Source organism: Stenella coeruleoalba, assembly GCF_951394435.1.
Source record: "Stenella coeruleoalba genome assembly, chromosome: 19".
NCBI lineage: Eukaryota > Metazoa > Chordata > Mammalia > Artiodactyla > Delphinidae > Stenella > Stenella coeruleoalba.
The window spans coordinates 38729852-38754140 of record NC_137165.1 but is presented as its reverse complement, the minus strand read 5'-3'; the positions used below and the strand labels follow the sequence as shown (position 1 = coordinate 38754140).

General features: G+C 42.4%; 2 protein-coding genes across 2 annotated transcripts in view; both read right to left on the bottom strand.

The window, feature by feature from the left end:
• HOXB7 (homeobox B7) overlaps positions 1 to 24289 on the bottom strand; it is a gene marked incomplete at its 3' end in the record, with an annotated part of 498962 nt that overhangs the window by 59821 nt on the left and 414852 nt on the right. The window lies entirely within an intron of this gene.
• SKAP1 (src kinase associated phosphoprotein 1) overlaps positions 1 to 24289 on the bottom strand; it is a gene marked incomplete at its 5' end in the record, with an annotated part of 276920 nt that overhangs the window by 2162 nt on the left and 250469 nt on the right. Inside the window, 2 exons of the mRNA XM_079904479.1 lie at positions 223 to 331; positions 19932 to 20032. Coding sequence (XP_079760605.1) covers positions 230 to 331; positions 19932 to 20032 — 203 coding nt within the window. The 3' untranslated portion in view covers positions 223 to 229. The remainder of the gene's footprint in view (positions 1 to 222; positions 332 to 19931; positions 20033 to 24289) is intronic.

Sequence of the window (24289 nt, the reverse complement as noted above, 5' to 3'; positions counted from 1 at the left end):
GAATCACTGTTATTTTGAGTTTTCTGTCACATGTAATTGAACCTAACCCTGACTGACACAGTCGCCCGATTTAGGAAAAACAACTACAGCCTTATCTTCTTTCAATGGTGAATTACCAGCATCACTTTTGGAAATGAAGAAAAGCTACTTCACTGGCAACTCTCATCCTTCACAAAGAAACAAAGGCATGGCCAACAAATTCATTGTCAATAGTTCTGATACCTGGGCTTCATCTTTCTTCCACTTCAAAGGCGGTGGTGAGATACTCCTTTGGAACAATCCCAATGAGGCTGTTCAGTTCTCCAACCCACCAGCCATACATGTTATATTCCTGAAAAATGACAAGAGGATGGTTTCCGTTGGAATTTAGTCATGCTTCTGTTAATCTTTGTTAATCTGTTAAATGATCACGTGGCAGATTCTGTTGGGTGGTTTCTTTGTAGACACTGTCAGTACAACTCATTAACACCCCTGATGGGATTACTAAATTTAAAAGTTATCTAGAAGGAAGAAAAACTGCTTTTCTTTTGCCATCTTTCTGTCTACATTGTAAATTTAGCATATTTGGTGCCACTGCTGAACCTAAAGAGCATGTCTTTTACCAAGCAGAGTGGAACAGCTCCTTTGGGGAAAGTTGGGCACACCCTAAAATGCCAGAGCACTGAAGTATTCAGGGAGTCAGGTCATAGTGCAAATCAATAATATTTACCAAGCACCTTCTATGTGCAAAGTGTTGTTTGAGTTCCCATGAGATGGATGATGAATCAGAACACTGCTTGCTCCCTGGGAGTTTACAGCATAGAGTAATGGGCTTCGGAGTCAGACAGACTGGGATCTTGTCCCCACTTGGTCATTTAGTAACCATGTGACCGGACGGTCTCCTGGCTTTAACTTCCTCTTCTGTAAGAGTAGGCATAATATCACCCCTCTGTTGTGGGGAATATAAGTGACGCCGCAGACATGAAAACAATTCAAAGTGCCTGATACATAGTAGGTACTCTAAACATTAGATTCCTCCCCTGGAAGAGGTCAGAGGTTGACAGGTCCATCAATAATGACAGGCAGGACATAAGAGCCACAGGGAGGGGCAAACAAGAAAGGGAATGAGAGGGTTTAAAAGAAGGGTTTGAGAGTGGAGCTCACAGGGTTGAGAACGGAGCTCCTTGAGTACAGAAGAGCTTCTCAAAAGCACAGCAGATGTTGAACATTATAGGACTATTCCTGAAAGCACTAGAACATGTTTTCCTTCTTTTGAAGGAAGTGAAATTTAGGAATATGTGGAAAATATACGTATTCCAGTTCAACTGGATTCGGGTACCATGGAGCCAACTGTCTGCCTTTTGCCCACCTGGCTGCTGAGTTCTAGGAAAAAAAGAAAACCAGGTTGCTGACACACTAAAATTCTGGGTCAACTGGTTATCTTTTTGTTAGTGTACCTCCCCTCCTCTAACTCTGCCTCTCCCCTTCCTCTCAGCAGCTGACCTCTTTTCCACCTTCAAAGAGAAAAGAGAAGCCATCAGATCTGTCAACCTTCAGCCACCCAAACAGGAACTTACCTAGTGTGCACTTGTAACCCTTCTGCTTTTGTTCTTAGAGACCAGGTTCTAAGAAGTCTGACCTCTGCCTCTAATGTAAATGGCTCCTTATGTCAGCACTGAAGTGTGTTCAAGTTTCTTTCGTCTTTGAAAATAATTATTTAGTCCCTAATGCATGTCTGCTTCCCATTTCGACTAGTCTACACTGCCAATTCACAAATTTATTGAAAGAATTTATTTCACTTACTGCCCCAACTTCTTGCTTTCTATCCACTCTTTGAGCCACTCTAAGCAGGCTTCAACCTCCGTCATTCCACTTACGCTTCCTATAACCTCCTTATTGCTCAAATTCTATGAGCACTTTTCAATCCTTAATTTACTTGATCTCTCAGTATTGCTGGCACTATGGACCTTTCTTGAGGCATTTTCTTCTCTTAATTTCTATAATTATACTCTCCTGGTTTCCATCCTACCTCCCTCTCTGGTTGCTTCTTTTCTTTCTCCTCATCTTCCTCTAGCCCTCCTTTTAATGTGGTGTTCCAGGGTTTCTATCCTGGCCTTCTTCTGACTTGATGCACTTTTCTTGAGCAATCTTATACACCTCTGTGGTTTAGCCACCATGCCTGTATAAATGACTCACAACCATAGCTCCAGCCCAGATCTCTAAGGGTTGGATCCCAATACCGAAGTGCAAGTCCATCAAGCTTCTCAAACTCACTGTGTCCTAAATTTAACCATCATCTTGCCTCTGTATCCATTCCCATTCACAGAGTATCTTGACCACCTGTGTTCTGTGTCTCAGTGAGTGATACCGCTATGCACTCAGTTACTCAAGCCAGAAACCCAAGAGTCATTCCCAATTTCACCCTCCTCTTCCAATCAGTCCTTGAGTTCTGTCAATTCTCTATCCAAAATGTTACTGGAATCCATCCAGTTCTCTCCATTCCCGTTGGCAATAGCCTAGAGTCATGTCACTGTCACCTCTCCTGAGGACTACAGAAACAACCTCCAAATTGGTTTCTGTGTCTCCATTCTTGTTCTCCTCCAATCTGCTTTTCATTGTGCAGCCAGAATCTTTCTAAAAGGCACATTGATAATATCACGGCTCTGCTTGAAACCTTAGTGAGTCCCTACTGCCTACTGTCAACTTCTTAAAAAGGTGGACAAAGCCCTGCATGATCTAGTTCCATTCACTGCCCAGCATTGTCATTTATTCCCTAAATCTAGTCGACCCTTAGTAAAACAGAACTTGTCTTTGCTACTCCCATGGGCCTCAGGGTCTCTCACCATGGAGCCTTTCCTCTGCCTGTTTAGCCTCTACTTCCCTCCTCCCTTCCATAGGGCTGACTCCTAAGCAGCCTTCAGATTTCAATTCCTGAGTCTCTGTGGCCTCTGCAGAAGCCTCTCCTCGCCACTCTCTAAGTGAGGGCCCCAGCTCTGTGGTCCACAGCGCCTGTGCCCTGTGCCTCCCTGGAAATGAATCATCACGCTGCCTTGTATCTGACGGCCTTTGTCTCACTGCCAGTCACTGGGTGGAAAGTTCTGTGGGAGCTGGGACCTTGTTGGTTTTGTTTGCTCTTGTATTCCCAGCAGTCAGCATGGTGCTTGGCACAGAATGGGGCCCCAAAAAACTTTGTTAAATGAGGTTACGAAGAAATGAAGGGAACAGTGGGGATTTATACTCTCAGTTGAGCAGATTAGTTACAACAAACTCCAAGATATTTCCTGGTGATTGAAATGGTTGTGGCAGGAAGAGAGCAATTGCCTTTGGAGACAGTTTCTCCAAATGGCTCCCTAAATACCATGAAGAGCATCTCAGATGCCATAAGAAGTGAGACTACTGAGCTTATCCTAAAAGGAACAGGGAATTACCTTTTAAAAATCTGTCATAAATAAATGAATGTGTCCACTCCCCTCCCCCTACAGCACCTTCTCATTCCCACAGCACCTTCTCATTGCCCCCCTCCCCCAGGAGGGAGGCCAGCTTCCCCCTACAGTCTGCACTGCTGTATGGGAGATTACCCAGAATTCCTCAGCCTATGCCTGTCAGGACATTTTATTTTATTGTTTTATTATTATTATTTTTTGGCCGTGCCACAAGGCTTGCAGGATCTTAGTTCCCTGACCTGGGATAGAACCCAGGGCTGGCAGTGGAAGTGCCAAGTCCTAACCACTGGACCGCTAGGGAATTCCCACGGCAGGACATTTTAAAGCTCCTCTCGGTACGAGTTATGTTACTGTCCATTTCCCAACACCGAAGTTAGGGCAGTTTCTGCCTTAAGTTTTCTTGTAGGGCTGCCTTGCATTAGTACGTCGCTGCAGTGGCCATGTCGACAGGGCCTTGCTGTGTGGGGGAAACGCATACTCTATCTTAAAAACTCTAGCTTCAGCTCTTCTGCTATCTCACTGGCAGAGGGTGGGCACCATGTTGTCTGACAGTCTTTTGATAAAAGTCAGCTTGCTTACACATGTGTGAGGTGTGGTCTTCTACTGCCACATGCTGTCATCTTCGTCACCTGAGGGGCTCAGCTACGGCATTCTCTCCCTAGGGACCGTTCAAGACTTCCGACTCTGACGCCCACTTGGCAGCATCCCCCTTCAGCCGTAAGGCCAGGAGTAGGAACAGAGCCTTGGGAAGGTGCTCTCTGCCAACTTGAAGAGGGTGCAAACGGGAAGCAGATGAGGCACAGCAGGACACCTGCAAAGGCCGGCTCCCAGTCAGTGCGCTCTTGCTCGAGGGGAGCGCTGACCCTGCCGACCGCAGATGTGGCATTCTCACCACAGAGGTGGGAACTGGGGTGTGTGCAATCAACTCTCTGCCCTTCAAAACAAAAGAGCAAGCAGAAGTGTAAGGAGGATGGCACAGTCTCAGAGACCATATGCATCCTGCTGTGGTAGCCTAGGAGCTTAATCAAAGCACCTACGGGTCTTGGGATCTCACTGTCTTCCAGATTTCATCCCTTGGCTGGATACCCGAAAAAGGCTACAGGGCTGAGATGTTTAAAGCGTGAATGGAATATTTCTAGCCTTTTCTTCTCCTATCACCACCCCACCATGCATTGCTCCAGCCCAGTCTGAACACCACGAGGTATGTTAAAATAATTTCTACTTTGATGAATTGCTGGGGAGTCCACAATTGCTCATAATCAAAGGGAGAAAAATGCAAATGAGATCCGGCGGAGAACTATCACCACCAAACGTTTATTTCACTGCGCAGCGCCAAAAAGAATTAAAACAACATTAAACTCACAGCAATCATGCTTAAGCTCTCGTTTCCAAGTGCCAAATTGCACCACTCTGGATCATACAGATGTTCGTTAATTATGCTAATTTTTATTAAACTATTAAAATGGAGAGAGTACTGGCTCAGCCAGGCAGACCCCAGCTCTGAATGAACTCTGCTCTTGTCTAGAGGTGCTAATTTACTGCATTTTTATTAAGTTGCTGATTCTTGGATTTTAGTTTTGGGATGGCAGAGAGAACTGAATTCCTGGTATCAACATTTTCAATAAAGTTTGACTTCTTTTTGCCCAGATGTTTGGAAGGACTGACTGGAAAAATGCCCGAGACAGTCCCAGGAGACCTGAAATCCTCAATGCGGAAGTGTTTCTACCTTCAAGGTGGGGATGCACACCTACAAGTGACAATGTTAGGGTCTCAGAATTATACAGGCTCCCCACTCCGTAACTCTCTATTCTATACACTGTGTGTGGTAGAGCTAAGATGTTGATTATACAAACTGGTTAAGTGAAGATGATTTGGATAAGAATATAAAAAGCTATTTAAAAAAAACCCAAACCCTTTACATCAGTGCTTGCTTCTTGCCACAAAATCTTTTAAGAAGACTTACACTCAAAAATAGTATAATGTGTGGCTTGTTCTCGTCATAAATATTTCTAGGCTTGATCAAACATCTGTCTTCCTCAACATCAACCCTGCCCCACCTCCTTGAACCCCTCAGATGAAGGAGTCTTAAAAACGAAGGTTGGCTGTTTGGACTCCATTATCTGGTTGGAGAAGCTGTTGGCCTGGATGAGCAGAGTATTGAGGGAATCTGAAATAGGCACGGCGCTCACCATCAGCAACAGTCAAAAGTGTTTATGGGGGCTTGCACACTGCCCTAAAAGGATTTGTGCTGCTAATCTCCATCAACAAGGAAAAGAAACCCCTACCAAACCTGCCATAAAAAGAACAGCAAATTCTATAAACAAAAGGCAGTATGGCCACCAACCACGGGCTCGCCACACAGCTTGACTCTGCCTCCAGTGGTTTCCTATTGCTGTTTATGGCTTCAAGACTATCATGGCCCTTCTCAGTGCTCCTCCTGTCACAGGGCCCTGAGTCCCTGTGTGGCTGCAAATACCCTGTCAGTAGGTGTCAGGGGATATCAGGGGGAAAACCAGCAGGCGCCTATCATAAGCCTTAAAAGAGATTAAATACCCTTACTCCATGATTGCTACATATTAATTTCTCTCCTCCCTGCTGGTTCCTATTTGTTTAAGCTCTTCCATGGCTCCCCTGGAGTAGCACAGACATGACCTGGAATGACCATCCAGTCTTGGGCTGAGAATTCAATTTCTAGGCTCAGTGAATCCTAGGCTTTTCCAACAAAAGGAAATCACCATCCTCTAGGGCACAGATTCTTAAACTGGAGTCTCTGACCCATGGCCTCTCTGTGGATGCATGTGAAGGGATCTTTGAACTCCTTAAAACTGGTGTAAAATTTGTGTGCATGTGTACATGCGTTTTATCCCTGGGGTGAGGCCCAGACCTCTCATCAGATTCTCAAAGGGTTTATGAACCCTCTACAGTTGACCAACCAGCACTTTAGGGGGCAAGTACAATGATCTTTATGGCCTGTATCTGCTCTTTGGCCCAGTGTGGCCATCTCACCCCTACCCCCACTTTTAAAAAACAGTGGAAGGAAATCAAGAATCCTGCCATTCTGGGTTTCCAAGGCTTCAGCCTTCCAGCTGCCAAGTCTATTCCTTCTTCAAAGGCTGACCAAGCTTGCTTATCCCTTCTAAGGCCATCTCTTTTTTTTTTTTTTTTTTTGTGGTACGCGGGCCTCTCACTATAGTGGCCTCTCCCGTGGTGGAGCACAGGCTCCGGTCACGCAGACTCAGCAGCCATGGCTCACGGGCCCAGCCGCTCCGCGGCATGTGGGATCTTCCCAGACCGGGGCACGAACCTGTGTCCCCTGCATCGGCAGGCGGACTCTCAACCACTGCACCACCAGCGAAGCCCTAAGGCCATCTCTTTAACTGTGACTTAAAAGTTGTGGTGTCTTCTTATAGCTTCCATTCAAATCCACATGATGGCTTTTGGAGCAAACTGCTTGACACTGCTGGTTCCCCTGAGAATGTTCCTAATGGAAATGTTCTCTTTTCACATTGAATTGGGCTTCGATAAGCCTCTGTGGAACAAGATTCACAGAAAATGTCTCATACTTTTATTCTTTTAACCATCAAAGTTTACTATTTCAGTGCTTGTAAACGAGAGACTACCTCTTCAAGGGAACAATCAATCAGCCCCTAACATGAAAGATCAATAAATGCTTCACATATGTATGGGAAAGGCCAATCAATCACAGAATTATTGGTTTATGATTGCTTATTTCTCTTATTAGTACCTGTACATCATACATTATCATTAGTAAAGATGGGAAATTTGAATTCCTAAGCAGAGTAGATTGTAATATTCCAAGCTGAGCCAAAAACATCATATTTTTACTCTGGGTTGGCCTACAATTTCTCTACTGAAATCCAGCTTTGGAAATTTAATGCTTTCTGAGGCTATCGAAAGTGATTAAATAAATTGAGGGCTCTAACTCAGCACCCTTCCAATTGCTGAGAAAAACAATTGTTCACCACAGACAAACAGGTGCCCATTTTTCAGGACAAATGGTTTTAGGAAGAGATTTTACCAAAGGAGAAAGCAAGTGGTCAGTTGGGTCGACAGTGGATTAGTTCTGTTGGAACCTGTGAAAGGATCAGAGCCCAATGCTTGGCTGAAACCTTGGGTAGCTTGGCGGCCTCTCCAGGCTGTTTCACACCGTGTTTTAAGTTCTTGGCAATCGTTTTCTCTTTTTTCCATTATTCAGAGTTTTGGTCTATAAATCATAATAAAAATGTATCACTAAATTTGCCTCAATTGAACTAGTTTTATTTATTGCCATGTTTCAGGGAAACTGCTAACCTAGACATTGGTGAGACTGGAGCCGGGGCCAGGGATGGGGGGATTTGAGTCTAAGAAAGGGGACATTGAAAGGCTGGTGGCCAGCGACAGCAGCTGGGGTGGGGGGAACATGGCAACAACTCCACAAAGCTCACCCCCGGCAAAGAGCTGAGTGTTCTGAGAAGAGGAATGTGTCAGCTAGATGGAGGGTCTGAGAGCCCTGAGTGCAAGGGACTATTCAGCCTCAAGTCTGAACTGATGTCCTGAACTGGGTGTGAGTGGATAATGACCAAGTCAAGGCTAGGGAGGGGTGCAGGACCCGCGCACACACTGGACATTGTTGGTGATGGAAGTGTGGGCAAAATACAGAGTGTGCATGACAGAAAAATCATAAGCTGTGAAGGTAAGAGGGAAGGCGGAACAGGGCTGTATGGAAAAGAGAAATGAGAAACACACAACTTGAACTTTGACTAAAAAGCAGAGGAAGGATAAAGGGAAGGTAAACACTTTGCAGACAGGAGAAAGCAAGGTGCTAAGTGCAGAATTCAGGAACAATAGAGACAGCACCATTTCGGAGCTGATAGAATGGTGATACCATGTGAGACTGGCGTATTAATATGTATTCCATAAACTGTGCAGCTCGCAGCTCTGCACCACTCTATTTTGCTCTGACCGCAGTACCAGCCTCAGGCACCACAACACAATTTGGAAACAATGTGACGGAAATGTTTAATCTGCTCGGCCCATCTGTGCTGCGTATTTCTCCAGATCTCCCTGAGAGAGGCGCCTTGAATCTCCACATTGCCTTTAATATTCTCCTAAATCACCTCCCCACTGCACTTCAAGGGCCATTGCTACAATATCACAGGTTCATCTAAAGTGCAGTGGGGGTGGGGGGGGGGAGGCGCAGGCCAGGATATTTTTTATTTTAAAATAATTTCCAGGGATCGTCTTTTTTGCTTCCTTTAAAAAAAGAAGAAAAGTTATTCTACTGTTGCTGTAAGGTTATTGAGGTTGTTCATTGCAAAACAGGGTAGGATAGAGTGGAATCATTCTCCAAAGAATTATTTTTATTAATCTCGATTCCCTCAATTGGACATGGGAGGGGGTAAGCAGATGCTCCTTTTCTCTTATCCCTGCACCTTGCTATGGTGATGTGTTCATTTGGGGCTGGTGCCTGCCTGCTTTACACTCTCTGCATCAGGTATCACTTTGACCCTGTCCTGCTCCAAACAAAGCCATCTTGTTCAGGACAGGTAAACATTGAGTCCCTGGTCACCATGCCCTCATCAGAAAGGAACACTGTCTATATTATTAATTTTTAGCTTAAAATCTTATATTTTCTCTCTATAAGTACAGATGTTAGCATCAGATTTCCACTGCCTTTCCTCCACTTGATTTTGTCAGATTCAGTGATTTGGGGCTAGAATGTAGGAAGCTGGGGTAGGTTTCAGAGAAAGAGGGGATGACAGACCTTAGACAAATGGAAGAGAGTTGCACATAACCAAGAAAATTAGGATTCCTTTTGCTATGTGAATTAAAGAAATGAATAATTTAATCCGTGAGATTGTTCCGGCGAGGGAAAGGCAACGTCCCAGTTGCGAAGCCTACAGCCTGTCGGTGTGTTACATCATCTGCACACATAGGCGTTTCCATGACAACCGCTTATAGCTTCATTTCCTGGATCCCTCTAGGGGGTGTCACAGCCAGATCCACCTGCTTTTCACCCTACCCTCGGTGGGGTCATGGTAAGGTCGCCAGAATAAATGAACGCGGGTACTAATGATCTGTTTACTGCTGTTTATGCTCTGTGTGTGTCAGGGGCACCGCACGTTTAGAGAGCTCATTATGGTTGCAATTAGAATGCACCATCGCTAGATATTTAACTCCTTTTTCTTTTAAATTAGCATTTTAATAACATGCTTTGAGCAGAGAAACAAAATGACCATTTTTCACGGCCAAACTTCTAGCTGTAGGTGCAACTTTAATGGCAAAGTTGTGAAGGGAAAAAAAGAGAAAAAAAGGCCATTTTTACTACTTTCACCCTCCTTCTTACCGAAAGGATATTTTTATTTGCTTTCTAACACACTCGATTTCCTAAATTTGTTTTGAATCCAATTATATTGGGTGGTTTAAAGTACCACGCTCTTGTTGGATGGAAATTAGCAGCTACTGAAATTAACTTTCTATGTGACCTGTGAAAGGGGCGAAAATAATTACAAGTGTGTGTAAGAGACCCTTCTCCAAAAGACCCTTGCTGTAGGATCAGACTGTGATCTGATCCTACCATTATCAAATATCTTTATATAGTAATTGCAAGGGCTATTTTCTTCAAAAAGGTGGTTGCAATTACTGTTTTTGTTTTGTAATTCTTAGGATTATCTTATAGAGGATAAATGATGACAAAACTTGTCATTATAAACAGGATAAATAAGAAGCAGAAATAATGAAAATAATAACACAGCATCATTTGCCGTTTAAAAAGGTGAGATCTTGGGGCATCAAAAAGTAAGAACAGGGAAAATACAAGGTAGAGACCCACTGGGTCAGAATGTTCCAGTAGGCACTAATTGCTTTCTAGGAATCAGCGAACACCTTTGCTAGGTGTTTATAGATCCTCTGTTTGTAGAAAGTACAGTGAAAAATAACAATTTGAATGTTTCGATTATCTTTCCCAGTCTGTTCCATTTTCATTATTTATTTCCTATAAATCGGGACCTTGCTGAACATAATTCTGCAGTCAAGGAGGTTGATGGGACAGCCAATGTGAACGAGGAGATAGATGGTGGGTGCGTATAAGATAGATGCTATGTGTTTATGAAAAGGAGCAGTATGTCTGCACGTGAACATCCACAAAGTAGAGCAAGCAAGCGTGTAAACTATAAGGGGTATTTATAGGTGGAAAAAAAAAGGTGCAAGGAAGATTGTATGGGAACAAGCACACTGAGCCTGAAAAGGGTTTGCTTTTTTCCTACCCTCCACGTCCAAGTTCTGCTAAGATATCCCCTGCTTGCTGTGGCTCCTGTGAAACAAGCCTTTCCATGACAACAGATGGGGGATTTCACAGCCAGAAGACACAGGAGGTCAACAGTTGAAAAGCAAGAGTTAGAAAGAGAGATCTTTATCGACATCAAAACAATCCCCTGAAAGATAGAAGGAGGAAAAATTTAAAGACGTAGCAGGAAAGAAAAAGAGCCTTTATAAAAATGCAGGTTAAAATGTTTAGGCTTTTGTATCAGCCTAGTTGCACCTTAGACTCTGCCGTTTCATAAATAAAATACGGATAGCATAGACTATAATCTGGTGATAGCTACCCCAGGACATATCTAGATACACTTCTGTTATTTTAATTAAATACTGCATTATGGTTTGTGACAACTACATAGCTACAGCGTAAATGAATTTGGAATTAAAGTGTTACTTAGGCATCCAGTCATTTTTGTTTCATTCCTCAGTTTTACAAAGCAAATAGCTATAAAATCAAGATGTTTGTTCATTTACAGATGGAGCAGGATTGTTGTCACTGTTCTTTTTCTCCTTAATCCTCCTGCACAAAACGAAGACAGAGCTCAGAGTCTGGCTCCCAACACTCTTAGCTTATGAGACACATCACAAAGAAAAACACATCCTCTTGACTATAATGTGAAACGCTGAATATTAATTGCTGGTATTTCGCTTATCTTTCTAGCTGAGTTCTGTCTTTTAACAATTATTCTGATGGGCTGCAGTCTTGCACTGCCAGGAAATTTTTCTCCTTTGCTTAATATTTAGAAACGCATTTTATTTTATTAAAAAAAAATCTTAAAGTTCATAATCCTCCTTGGAAGTTTTTAGTATCTGGAACTCTTGGCAAATACAGAATATTAGTGGGAATAGGGAAACCGCCAAAGCTCTTTGCTGAAAAGATGATGCACTTTCTGAATCTAAAAGGAAAAATATTTTTCATTCTAGGAATATTAATATTTCCTTAATGAAACTTGAGAGGGTATTACAGTTTGATATAATCAGTTGGTCAGTTTAAATGTCACTTCACTAGCAAATTATGAGAAAGAATATTCTCGTCTTACAGGCACAGACTTTCACTCAAAATTTATATGTTAAAGTAAAAGGATTTTTGTTCAAATCTGAGGATTTAATTGTATCTTGAATGCGTCATATGTCAAGATGAAAGTTTTTAAATAGTAAGTTTTCTGAAATCATTGTCTATTATTTCTAGTGCGAGAATCAATATTCTTTTTATTAGTCTTAAATACCACAAGTCTGGCAATGTCTGCAGATTCCAGCTTTTCTGTGTTCTAACCAATTATCCCAAGCCCCCTGTAACTAATCCTATAAGCATAGAAGTTACTGCTCTGTATATCTGCAATGAGGTTATAATTTGCTTCAGTATTTTGCTAGTTTGGTTGGAGAGCTGGATCCATACACTACCAAGAAACACCAGCAGACAGGTTTGGGGAGGCTGAGTTCCTTTTGAGAAAATAATTACACAGAAACAAAGCTTTTGTGACCCCTTTTAAATAGAGTATCTCACCGAAATGTCATCCAGCCTCTCTGGCAGATTAGTGAGTTTATTACTAAATCTCTGTCTAATAAACGTGCAGTTGACTCTGGAGGAGCTGCTTGTTATAATACTGGCAGTGGGAGATGGAGGGAATGTCACAGTTAAAGACACAAATTTTCCCCATAATATATTCGAATGGAAACCTCTGAATCCAATACTACATGGGCATATCTAATAAATTTACAATATTTCAGTCTCAACAGCCTTCACTGGTTAGTTTTAAAGATTTATGTGGTAAAAAATTACTCAGTGATGAATATGGTTTATTCTGTGCAGTATTGGAGGTATAAGGAATTAAACTACCGTCTTTAACAGTGAATTTATTATTACCTCTGTCAAAAGACGAAGCCTTTAACAGCATTTGTTATAAATTCACCGCAAAATAAATGGCTGGAATTTTTTTACACTGGAGTTTGTAAAGCATTGGGTGATCGTGAGCATTAACCTAACCCTGCCATGGCTTATATGGTTCTAGGTAAACATTTCTGTCTGGGTCTCACAGCTAATTATCTGATCTGGGACTTTCCACCTGACTGAAAGGGGTGTGTGTGTGTGTGTGTGTGTGTGTGTGTGTGTGTGTGTGAGTACAAAGTGAAGGGTCTTGTCCAGGACAACAGTTCAGGACTGAGGAGATTAAAGTGCAAAATGCCAATTTTACTTTTTTTTTTTAAATGGGTTTTATAATAAATGGCCAGGGTTTAGAGAATAAGGTTGATATGTAGCCAGGTCTCTTGTTTGCAGGTTTATACGCACGCATATGCACACACACATACACGCATAAGCACGCATACACACACGCACACTCACAAACACCCTCTCCCTTTTGTCCTCTCTTGGAATGGGTGTCCCCTCATTTATAAAAATTACCTGGAAGGAATGAGGCTGCCAGGGTTTGTTCTAGATGATTGGTTCCTGTCTGGGGGAAAGGAATGGCCTCTACTGAATTTGACCGGTGTGTGACCGTTGCCTTCCAGCTGACCCCAAATCCCATTCCCATTCTCCTAACTCTATAGCCTCCCATAGGGGTTATTAATGAGAGAAAACACCATCATCATCATCATCTTCGTCATCACAGCACAGTGTTGACCTGCTTGTTCACATGAAATGGGGTTATGGGGACAGCTTCTGCTTCTCTTTTCGTATCATCGTAAATAAGAAAAGATATTTTCTGATGGTACCCTCCCTCACCGTCCCCTTTGGTTAGGTCAGAGGTGAATGATAGCTCTTTGGCAGGCATTGAGCAGTTTCATCACTATGTTTGTGCAGTCTGTGCCCCAGGCCTGTATTCTCCCCACTTCCTACCCCCGAATTACCTCCCAAATTACCCTGCCCATCCCCCAGTCAGCCAAACGGAGGGTAATGGTGCCTGAGGAAGTCCTAAATGGACACTAGATGTCACCAAACACCTCCTTTCCCTCAGAGCCCTGAAATTTAAAAAAAAAACAACTTCATTTAAAGCAATTGAAGGAATTAACTTATCTGTTTTTATGAGGTGTTGTCAAATTCAACTAAGCACACTTAAAAGAGGAAGTACTGCTGCATTCAGATAATTTTTACAACATACAAATCTCTTCTGGAGGGGTTGGGGTCAAGGGAGGGGAAAGGTCTACATTCTTTAAGTAGTCCTTTGAGGGAGTAGGTGAAGAACACTGGGCTTTAAAAGTCCCACTGTAACAGACGTGGTGTTATGTTAACATAGTCCAGGTGTGCCAGGGACAGGCCTGCTGCATTCGGATAACTAGGAGCTGGGTTTGGAGCCAGGACCCGGCCTGAATTTAAGTAGCTCCAATCCAGTGCTGGAAGCTAACTGTCACCCAGGATGATGGAATCGGTCCATCCTCATCCACACAAGACCCATGGCCATCTGACAGCATCATATGTTCAATGTTAAACTTGACCTTGCCTTTAAGGATCCCTGTTTCCATACCAACTGTACCAGAAGACAACCAAAGCATGGTGTGTTTGGGCGGTGAGAATATCTCCCCACCCTGGCTAAGCCACCATGTAAATATAACCCTTCTGTGGTGCCCAGCTTGTTGCTCCAAGGCTGCCTTCCATGGAAATAAGTAGCTGGAAAAACCCTGGAGGAGCCCAGGGCCAACTCATGAGTCACACAACATAAGCTCAAGAGATGTAGCCTATCAACTCTGTTTACCTTAAATGGTAAACAGGGACCATTTAAGGGTCATTCAGGGACCTCTTCTTCTTTCTAGACAATTGAGAAAGAGTTTCTTTCTCTCTCTCTTTAATTTGCCCTTATCTGCTGGACAGCTCATGTTACCACTGTAAATTACTTCTGGAAGAGGAGGCCTAATTTTTAAATGGGCGTTTATTTAGGTTATCTGGAAGAGTAGAACAAGTACCTTTATTATTTAGAAAAAGGTTCCCCAGTGAGAGGCCTTTAAGCCAGGAAGACAGAGTCACTTCTCTGAAACATAGAAACTGTGGTTCGTCTTATCCAAATAGAGACTTCTCACCTTTCTCCTACTTACAATAAATGCTCATGGCAGTGCTGGTCCACAGAGGGGCTGTATGCCAGGGTGCAGCCAGGGCGCAGTGTTACTGCACCGAGGGTGATTCAGGACCTACCCTGTCATGCCTGGTGCCCAGGCTGAATGGATTTTTGGAGTACACCTGTTGTTGAACCCCTGCCAAGTACTGATGGCCACTAACCCCCAAATCACTTTTCCCCTCTGTTGATGTTTGGAATGTCAGACAGGACTGAGCAGCAGCCGGCGTGTATTTCAAACACAGCAGATGGATTTTTATATTAGCTCCTATTTCATGTTCAGGCAGAGCGACCGCCACACTAAAACCGCAGCCTCTGTGCTGCCGAGTTTGCTTCTGCGAGATTAATTTTGTGAAATTAATTGGGACAAGATTGAAAAGGAAATTAAAATGTAGCTGAGTGAATAGGCCTTTCAAACACCTTTTTCCTGCTCTATTCAAACTTGAATTCTGCGGTGGTCTCAGGCATGGTGGGAAGTAATTTACGGGAGCCATCGGTTACGTATGAGGAGACCTGCACAAGCACCACAATCTGGAGCCACTGAAGAGCGTTAAACACCCTGCCGTGGCCTGAGCTGCGTCCCTGCACCAGGTGGAAGCGAAGTTCAGTCCCTGCACCAAAAATGCTGTTCAGAAATATCTGGGCCCAGAAGGCACGTGGGAACGTCCACTGGATGCACAGATCTGCTCCATTTTTAAAATCTCCTTTTAATATATTTGCGGCCCAAATTGGAACTCAGTGCATTAAGTGGGCGTGCAACTTCGTGGGGCTTAGTAACGGATAGATGTGTTGGGGAGGTGGGCGGGGTCCTGCAGACTGTGCCATTGCTTACTGTTTCAGAGCTGCGATACATGGCTCTGGCCTCTCCTCAAAGAAGTTTGAACAGGGGCTTCCCTGGTGGCGCTAGTGGTTGGGAGTCCGCCTGCAGGTGCAGGGGACGCGGGTTCGTGCCCCGGTCCGAGAAGATCCCACATGCCGCGGAGCGGCTGGGCCCGTGAGCCACGGCCGTTGGGCCTGCGCGTCTGGAGCCTGTGTTCTGCAGCGGGAGAGGCCGCAACAGTAAGAGGCCCGTGTAAAGAAGTTTGAACAATTGATCAATTTTGCCACTGACAAAGTCTCTCAGACCAGGAAAGGCACAGTGTATTTCCACGTAAGGCCTCTTCACTGGATGGCCTTCTATTTCCAAGAGAGGACCTGTTGAGCTTTCGAATATCTCTGTGAAGAATTCTTGGCAGGACAGGCTACCTTTTTTTTTTCTCTCAATTCACTAATAATTTATTGAACTCCTGGTGTGTACCCAATATTGACCCCAAAAGTTTATTGTTAGTGGAAAAGAGGGGAATATCATAATAATTATCATCCTAGATGCAAGGCGCTTCCTTACACAAATTCTCTAATGAAAGTATCACAACACCCTATAAACAGAAATTATCCCATTTCTACAGATGAGGAAATTATCCCATTTCTACAGATAAGGATTAGCAAGATTAAGTGACTTTGTTCAGGGTCACATAAGTAACCCACCTGTTGACAATTTGCTTCCCTAAGAATAGGACAGGTGATGGGCATTTGGTTATCTATGGGGTGCAGCTTTCTTACCCAGCCAATCATCTTCTCTGGAAAAAAATTTTTTAAAGGGTAAATAGCTCTCTTTCTGGGATCATTCTTGTCCAAAGGCCCTAGACCCTAACAGACTCTCTTGGCCCTAGGATTCTAGGATTGAGGGTTGGGTCATACTTGGGCAACTATTAAGAAACAGTAGGTGTGGTGTGTGTGTTTATGTATGTGTGTGTGTGTATATATATATATATATATATATGTGTGTGTGTGTGTGTGTGTGTGTATATAAAATGAATATTATTAATCTATAAAAAAGAATGAAATAATGCCATTTGCAGCAACATGGATGGACCTAGAGATTATCATACTAAGTGTAGTAAGTCAGAGAAAGACAAATATCATATGATATCACTTATATGTGGAATCTGAAAAAAATGATACAAATGAACTTACTATTTATAAAATAGAAATAGACTCATAGACACAGAAAACAATCTTATGGTTACCAAAAGGGAAAAGGGGAGGGAAGGATAAATTAGGAGTTTGGGATTAGCAGATATATACTACTCTATATAAAATAGATAAACAACAAAGTCCCACTGTATAGCACAAGGAACTAAATTCAATACCTTGTAATAAACTATAATGGAAAAGAATCTGAAAAAGAATATATATATATACATATACATATATATGTAAAACTGAATCACTTTGCTATACACCAGAAACTAACACAACATTGTAAATCAACTATACTTCAATTTAAAAAAAAAAACAAATAAATACCAAAAAAAAAGAGAGAGAAAGAAACAGCAGGGAACAGCAGGAACCCAAGAATAAAGTTATTACCCCCCAATTCCCACCCCACTCCCCCATCCAGGGGCCACTTCTGTTCTCTACCTGCCACCCCCTGCCCCTCCGAATATTTCTCTTACCATACAGAGAGAGAGGGAAAAGCCAAATGTATTTATGAGGCCCCAAAACAAAAGAACTTAGAATTTTTTTGCTTGTTTAATCTGAATAAATAATTAAAGCTAAGACACATTTTTGTGTGGAATTTCTTTAGCAGATTTGCAAAGTCAGCCTCACCATGTTAATTTAGACAGGGAATGTTTGAGGTGGAAGGAACCTTAGAGATCTAACACAACTCCCTCATTTTACAGGTAAGGAAACTGCTCCAGGTAAGCTGAACTGCACTCAGTTGCATCTTGTCTTGTGTTTCTCAGGGAAATAGACTTCTCTAGGTTCCTAAGAAGTGGGCTTTTCTTGCCTGACAAAAGTTCTACTGGCCAGAGAGAAAAATAAAATGGAGATTTCTAGATACCATTTTTCTGGACTAACCTCAACTTGGGTCAGTTCTGTCCCTGCAGGTGTGAGAGGCAGGCTGCAGAGTGTAACTGACTCCAATAAAGGAAGCCAGCTGGGGCTAAATATGGAATAATATGGAATAAATTTAGGATCCATATGAGAGAAAATTCCTGAGATTAGGAGTTACTGAACATCTGAATAGACATACAGCTGATAATGGCAGTGGAATCTCCTTTTCTATCTGTCTGAATTGGTTCATTTGTGCTTTTTAGAGGCAAGGGAATGGATCAGGTGGCCTTTTAAGGTTCCTTCCTGTCCAAGGACTCTTATTGAGTTAAGTAATATAATAAAGGTAAATCCAATCTGAAATGCTCCCCAAGCCAACGTTAACTGGAATGAAGTTTTATGAGGGAAACTTCAGTTAAGCTTCTAGCTTCTCATTTCTTCCCTTGCCATGCAGAGATGAGCAATGTGGAGAAGGGTGGCAACTGGTGTAGCTTTTGGGGTAAGAAATGTGCTACTACCAAGGTAAGGGATGACTACGAACTCAGGACCTTCCAGGAGATGGAGAAAGATGCCCGATAGAACCAAGGCAGCAAACTATTCCCTGTGAATTAAACTCTGATATATTGGCTTTTAGTAATGGAGGAGGGGAAGGGGGGTTGGTTAAAAAAACCCAAAACAAGTTGGGGAAGGTCCCCATGTTCTTTGTAATCTCAATATTACAATAGCCCTGGTAACCGCAGACAGCTCTATACTGCAAGGGCAAGTCACCGCACAGCCCCTTCTAAATGGAGGAAATGGACCCCCAGTGAGAAGTCATTAACAAAGGCAAAAGACATGCAAAACAAACAAAATAATCATGACCGAGAGAGAAGGCCAGCAGACAGTCTGACTCTGTTCTCCCCTCCTCCTGCTGCAGGCACCTCAGACAATGTAAACAGTTAATTTGTTCACCTGCAGGCTCTGGGCAAACAGAGGCCTGGTCACACCTGAGTGGATAACTCGATTACCCCAGCGTGGTAATGTACACAAATTCTATTACTCGGCAAGTCTTGCTTTCGGGCATTTGAAATACCAATCAGGCCAATGTCCACTCCCTTCTTTGCTTCCAATTTATTCTTGGTGTATTGGAGCTGCACCGGAATGGCACTAGGGTGGTGCTGAATTAGGAGTCTGGAAGAAATCACTAGAAGATTCTGATCTCACCCAGCAGGGATTGCGGGCCTCCTGCTCTCTGGAAAAAGGTTGGGTCTGAATTAGTTCAAAGGGGACTCATTGGAACTGCTGAAAGCTACCTTCTGTCAGCCCTGGTCTGTTTCTTAAGGAGCTTGTGGTGTATTTCAAACTGAGACAAACACCTGGCCAAGGTAATGACATTTACAGAACAAAGATAAATTGCAAAGGATGGGTTAATAACACAATGGGTTTTCAATTTTCCTTTATGGAGTTCACATACTAATCAATTAAAGAGCAAATTGTGCCTCTTACAAAAATGTTTGTTGATATTGATTGCCTCTAGAGGGAGAACTTTTTAACAAGTTTTTTAGGGACAGAGTGGATTTCCTCAGCCCACCTATACAGAATATGTGCAGTCTTTCTTTACAAGGATGGTGTTACTGATCCCTCAAACAGTAGCCCATGAGTTTTGAAGCTTCTTCACATTGGTGATGGATCTGCAATAATATATCCTTATTTTTGCCCATTTTTTTGTATCCAGCAATACCCTTTGGGAGATGGTTAGCTGTGGCTAGGGGCTACCTCTGTGACTGAGGAAGAGAATGAAGTTAGCTGGCCCTTGTGAGTTGGATTCACTATCTTGGCCTTGTCAGCACTTGCTCAAACCAACTGAGCTAACTAGCTCTGACTCCTCCCCCCATATATAACTATGTTACAGTGTTGTTTATCTATAGATGAAACAAGAAGGCGGCTGACCCAGCTAGAATATTTTCAAGAGTATTTTACGGTAATAAATTATGTACGTGGTGATGACCTTTTTAAAGCACCACAAGACCCTTCAAAAAGATCAAATTTTGATTGGCATAGTTTTAGTATTATGTCTACTTTATTCTATTTTTAAATTTGAAAATTGGTTCCTGAATCTGAATTTTCAATTAAAATTTTCCCTGACAATTATAAAACGATGGAAGTTTACGTGTGAGGGAACCATGTAATACACACAAGAGAAGACTATGACATGGGATAATTCTGGTTATGGTGACTACATCATCAAGAGTGAGAAAATCGACTTTTGATCCAGGCCCCACACTCTAATCCTTACCTTGCCCAGAATGCGGATGAGGTCACCTCGTTGGAAGGACAGTTCGTCTGGCTGGTCACCATGGCAATCCCATAGGCCCTGATAATAATTGGCATAGTCCACTGATCAAAGAGAGGAGAAATCAAAGTTAAAAGGACCCTGTCTTTTTCTATGGAGCCCACATTTTTGCTGCAAATGGAAACCAAGGTTCTGATATTACCCCTAGGAAACCTAAGATTCAGGGGGTTTGGGATGAGATACAGCCAGACACTCAGCATGAGCAAAGGACTGTGGGAGAAGGAGATCATTAACTAACATTAAATATTTACAGTTCACCCTTAGTCAGATGCTATTCAGTAATATGATAAATATATTTGTTTATTAATAAAAGAAAATCAGGCAGGTAATTTTTCACTTGGTTTATAAGTAAGCAGCACAAAGAAATTTTCTGCCAGACTTTCTTCATCCAGGGCATCTAAACTATCCAGTGCTTCTTTTTATTATGCATTGAAAGAATGAGATAAGTCTCCTACTTCTGCTTGTTTATGAGAGAGGCTGAGTCAGCCAGCACAGATCTGCATTGCAGTCTCACAGGTTGGCCTCCTCTGTTACACAGGAACTTCATCCTGGGCACTTCCCACCCAGGTACTTACTATATGAGGTAATTACCAATAAATGTGGAAACGAATAGCCCAGTCTTTAAGTGGAACCAAGGGGGTGTCTCATCCATTACAACTAAATTCTGGGTGGGCTGGCCCTTTTCCAGCATCTCATTTGTAGACGCTGAACATGTCTGCCAAGATTTATCTGCAAGCCCCCAGGGGAACAGAAACCAAAGTGATCTGCATTAAAAATGAAAGCAACCGAAGACGACAAACCAAGCTTTAGAAGCAGTTGAAGAGATTTACTGGGCTTCTCAGCAAGACTAGATGGCAGTGATGCCACAGGACAGTCATCGATTCTTAACAATGAAGAATTCGTATTGATCTTCTTCTACCCGGAAAGGTTAAACACTAGAGTACAAAGTGGGAGAGGATCTGGGGATTTGAATGGCAGGAGAGCTAATGCCCACTGGACCAGGGATAATGTGGCAGTGCTCCCCGTTCCTTAGGACACTATGTATGAGAGTGATATGCAAAGCACCTACAAAAGATGACATTCCTACTGATGGGAGTTAGGAGTCTTGGGTTCTAATTAAAATTCAAATGATCTGGGGGGACCTTATGCTACAGTTTCCACCTTTCCCTTCATTTGCCTTGACCCTTCCATGAGGAGTGATGGTGCTAGTTGCTGAGGATGGGAATAGATAGAGGGCAAGTGGGCAGTGGGGGGACAGAGGCCCTGGCTATATTTGCTTTTTTTCTCCTTGTTCCTAACTTATGAGCAATTCAAAGAATAAAGGCACAGAGGAACAAAATCCCTATATGTCTCTGGAAAAGAATTTTAGTAGGAATCTTAAAGTGCACAAAAACAGAGGGGGACAGAGCTGTTTAGTTAAGATTCAGATATTGCAAACAAAAGTAAAAATGTTAACCATATAGAAACTCAAGCATGTTTTCTTTACACAGAAAATGTTTGTATATGCAGTAGACAACAGAGGGTAGCAAACAAGACAACTACACTGGAAACATTCTGGCACAGAGTTAAGAATATGTTTGGAAAAAAAATTCATTAGGAAAAAATGCTAACTATTGAAAAGACAAGGCATGTTTTTTTGGGGGCGGATATCAGTGCATGAAATAATAGAGAAATATCAGTTCCTGAAAAATGAAGTAGTTTTCCCAGAGGATATAATGCTTTTTCAGTTGTAATGGAGTTGATTATTCACCCCAAGATTTTGCCTAAGTTTAGGAATGAAAAGTATATTGACTTTTCATATCATAGTCAATTCAATTCAATTCAAGTATATCAATATTCTTCATGGATTTTTATGTGATAAAGAAAATAATTTTATAAAAATAGATTTTTTAAAAACATAACTTGATGTTTCCAAGTTGTAAGACTGACAAAGTTCTCTTGGCTTTTTCTGGCCTAGCAGATGGTCACTGTGGTGTACTGCTCCCCATGTGCCTGGGTGTGGGACAGCTCCTGAGATTATGAGTACCTTTTGGGTATATATGTAAAAAGTGATTTGATATTGGGTATCTAAGACACCTGGGGAGAACACCTGGAAAAAAAGCTATTCTAAAAGCACAACAGATCATAGGGAATGCAAGAAGCTAGCAGAAAAACAAAAGCCTTCCAAGAAAAACTAAAGATAGAAGATGCCTTCAATTTTTCATAAGCTAAAGGCCTAAAGAAGATAGAGCTCAGGAATCCAGGAGATAGTTTAGCCTAGCCCAAGAACTGGAATCGTCAGAAGCATAACAAGGCTGCTTTGGAAAATAAGCAGAATGAAGGGCTAAAAATGGGGAAGAGGTTGGACTTGCTATCTAGACAGAGGTATTCTGGTATTAAAGAGACCAGGGAGAGGAGCGTCTCAAGTGAACAAGATTGGATTCTGTATTGCAGACTCCCAGTTTAACACATGTGATTGGCTTTAGGTATATGTGTGCACACAACTTCACTACATTCATTCTTTATCCTTCAACAGACATGTACACAGAACCTACTGTGCCATGGACTATGCTAGATGCTGGGAATTCTGCAGCAGCCACGCACACGGTCCCTGCCCTTAGGGCTGCCATCCAGCAGTGGAGGCACCATGAAACAGTCACACAACTATTTATTTATTTATGATTGCGATATGTCTGCAAAGGAGAAGTTGAGGGTCTTGTGTATAATAGGGAATCTAACCTAGTCTGAGGGGTCAGAGAAGGTTTCCCTGAAGCTTTAGTTGTAAAACAAAAGCCTGATCAAACCTTGAAGAGGTGAAGAGGTAAGGCCAAGGAGGGCTTTATCCCTGAAGCTTGGCCCCAGGAAGAGCTTGAAGGCTGGGAGGTCTGCTGGGCCAGTCCAGCTTCTCCCTAAACTTGCCCAGCATGTCCTATGAACAGAGGAAGCATGAGGAGACTTTGATGTCTTTAGATCAGTAAGGAATTGGAAGCCTGAGAGGAAGGATTGCCTCTATGGGCTGGATTGAGGTTCCTTTAGGTTTACACTCCTCTGGCAGCAGTCTGAGATCAGAAATAGTGCAGCATTCTGACCATTTAATTAATTCAAAACATCCTCATTCTCATTTTGAGGACATTATTCCATCTAATTACTTTTTTCCAGTCTGTCCATTTGGAATGAAAAACAAAAGAAGAAAGCTTAATGCCAGCATTTCTCAACGTCTCTCCAAAAAACGTAACTCTGCACTAAATAAAGACTGGTAATTCAAAAGAAAAGCACTAATATATTCAGCATAAAACAGACAGAGGACCTAGAGCAATAATGACACCACTAATAACTAAAACAGTTATAACAATTAACAACAATTACAATGATAGAGAAGCTAATGGGTATGGTCACAGCATTTAAGTTGCCAGCAGAGCTGAGGAGGACTCTTTCCAGAGAAAGAAAAAGGGGGGAAGCGTCTTATTTTCTTTATCCCATGTAAGAGAAGCTATGCTCCCAGCAGGTAAAATGTCATAGGAAGACTAGTAGCAGACCAAGTTAAAAAATATATTGTTTTTCTCTCTTTTCTAGGTATTTATTGCAAAGCATCTGTCATTCCACACCAAGTCTTTATAACCAGTGACAGTCATTTCTCCTGTAACTGAGGCCAAGTTGGTGCTACTATTGACAGAGTCAATATTTGAAAATGAGTCTCCATGACGGGAAGAGTTCTAAGGTGAAAGGAGCAGACACCATTCTGCCTTTCCCCCTCCTTAGGGACAACAGAGCCTGACTACGTTCTTTCCAGAGTTCATATGTCACCTTGGGCTTCTGTTTGGGGGATATTGGGTAGCTCCAGAATTCAAGCTGTGACCAAGGAAAAGAGGCAAAAGGCAAGTAAAAAAAAAAAAAAAAAAAAAAAGGCAAGTCAGCATGTTGTTTACATTTTCTTGATAAGCAAAAGGACTGTGCCAATGTGGCCCTGGGTATAACTACTTAACAGATTATAGAAAAGAGAGACAAAAGGAGAAGACAGATAAAGCCAGTTCTTGCTAGAGCATGAGAAATGGACAAAGAAGGCCAAGGCAATGGCCCATTGGAAGGGACTTGAAATGTTCTCTAGGCCAGGCCAGAAAGGCCACCATGTTCAGTCCATTAAAGCAGACTCAGCCTGATACCTTATTAACCATTTCAGAAAGAAAGGCATAAAACATTTTGCCAAGCTCCACTGACTTTGACGCCAGAACAGGAAGAGCAACTGAATAACACTATTTGCTTGTTTTCATAGCCCTTTAGTCTTTGAGTTTTGAAATTACTATGGTCCTTAATGTTATAAGTAT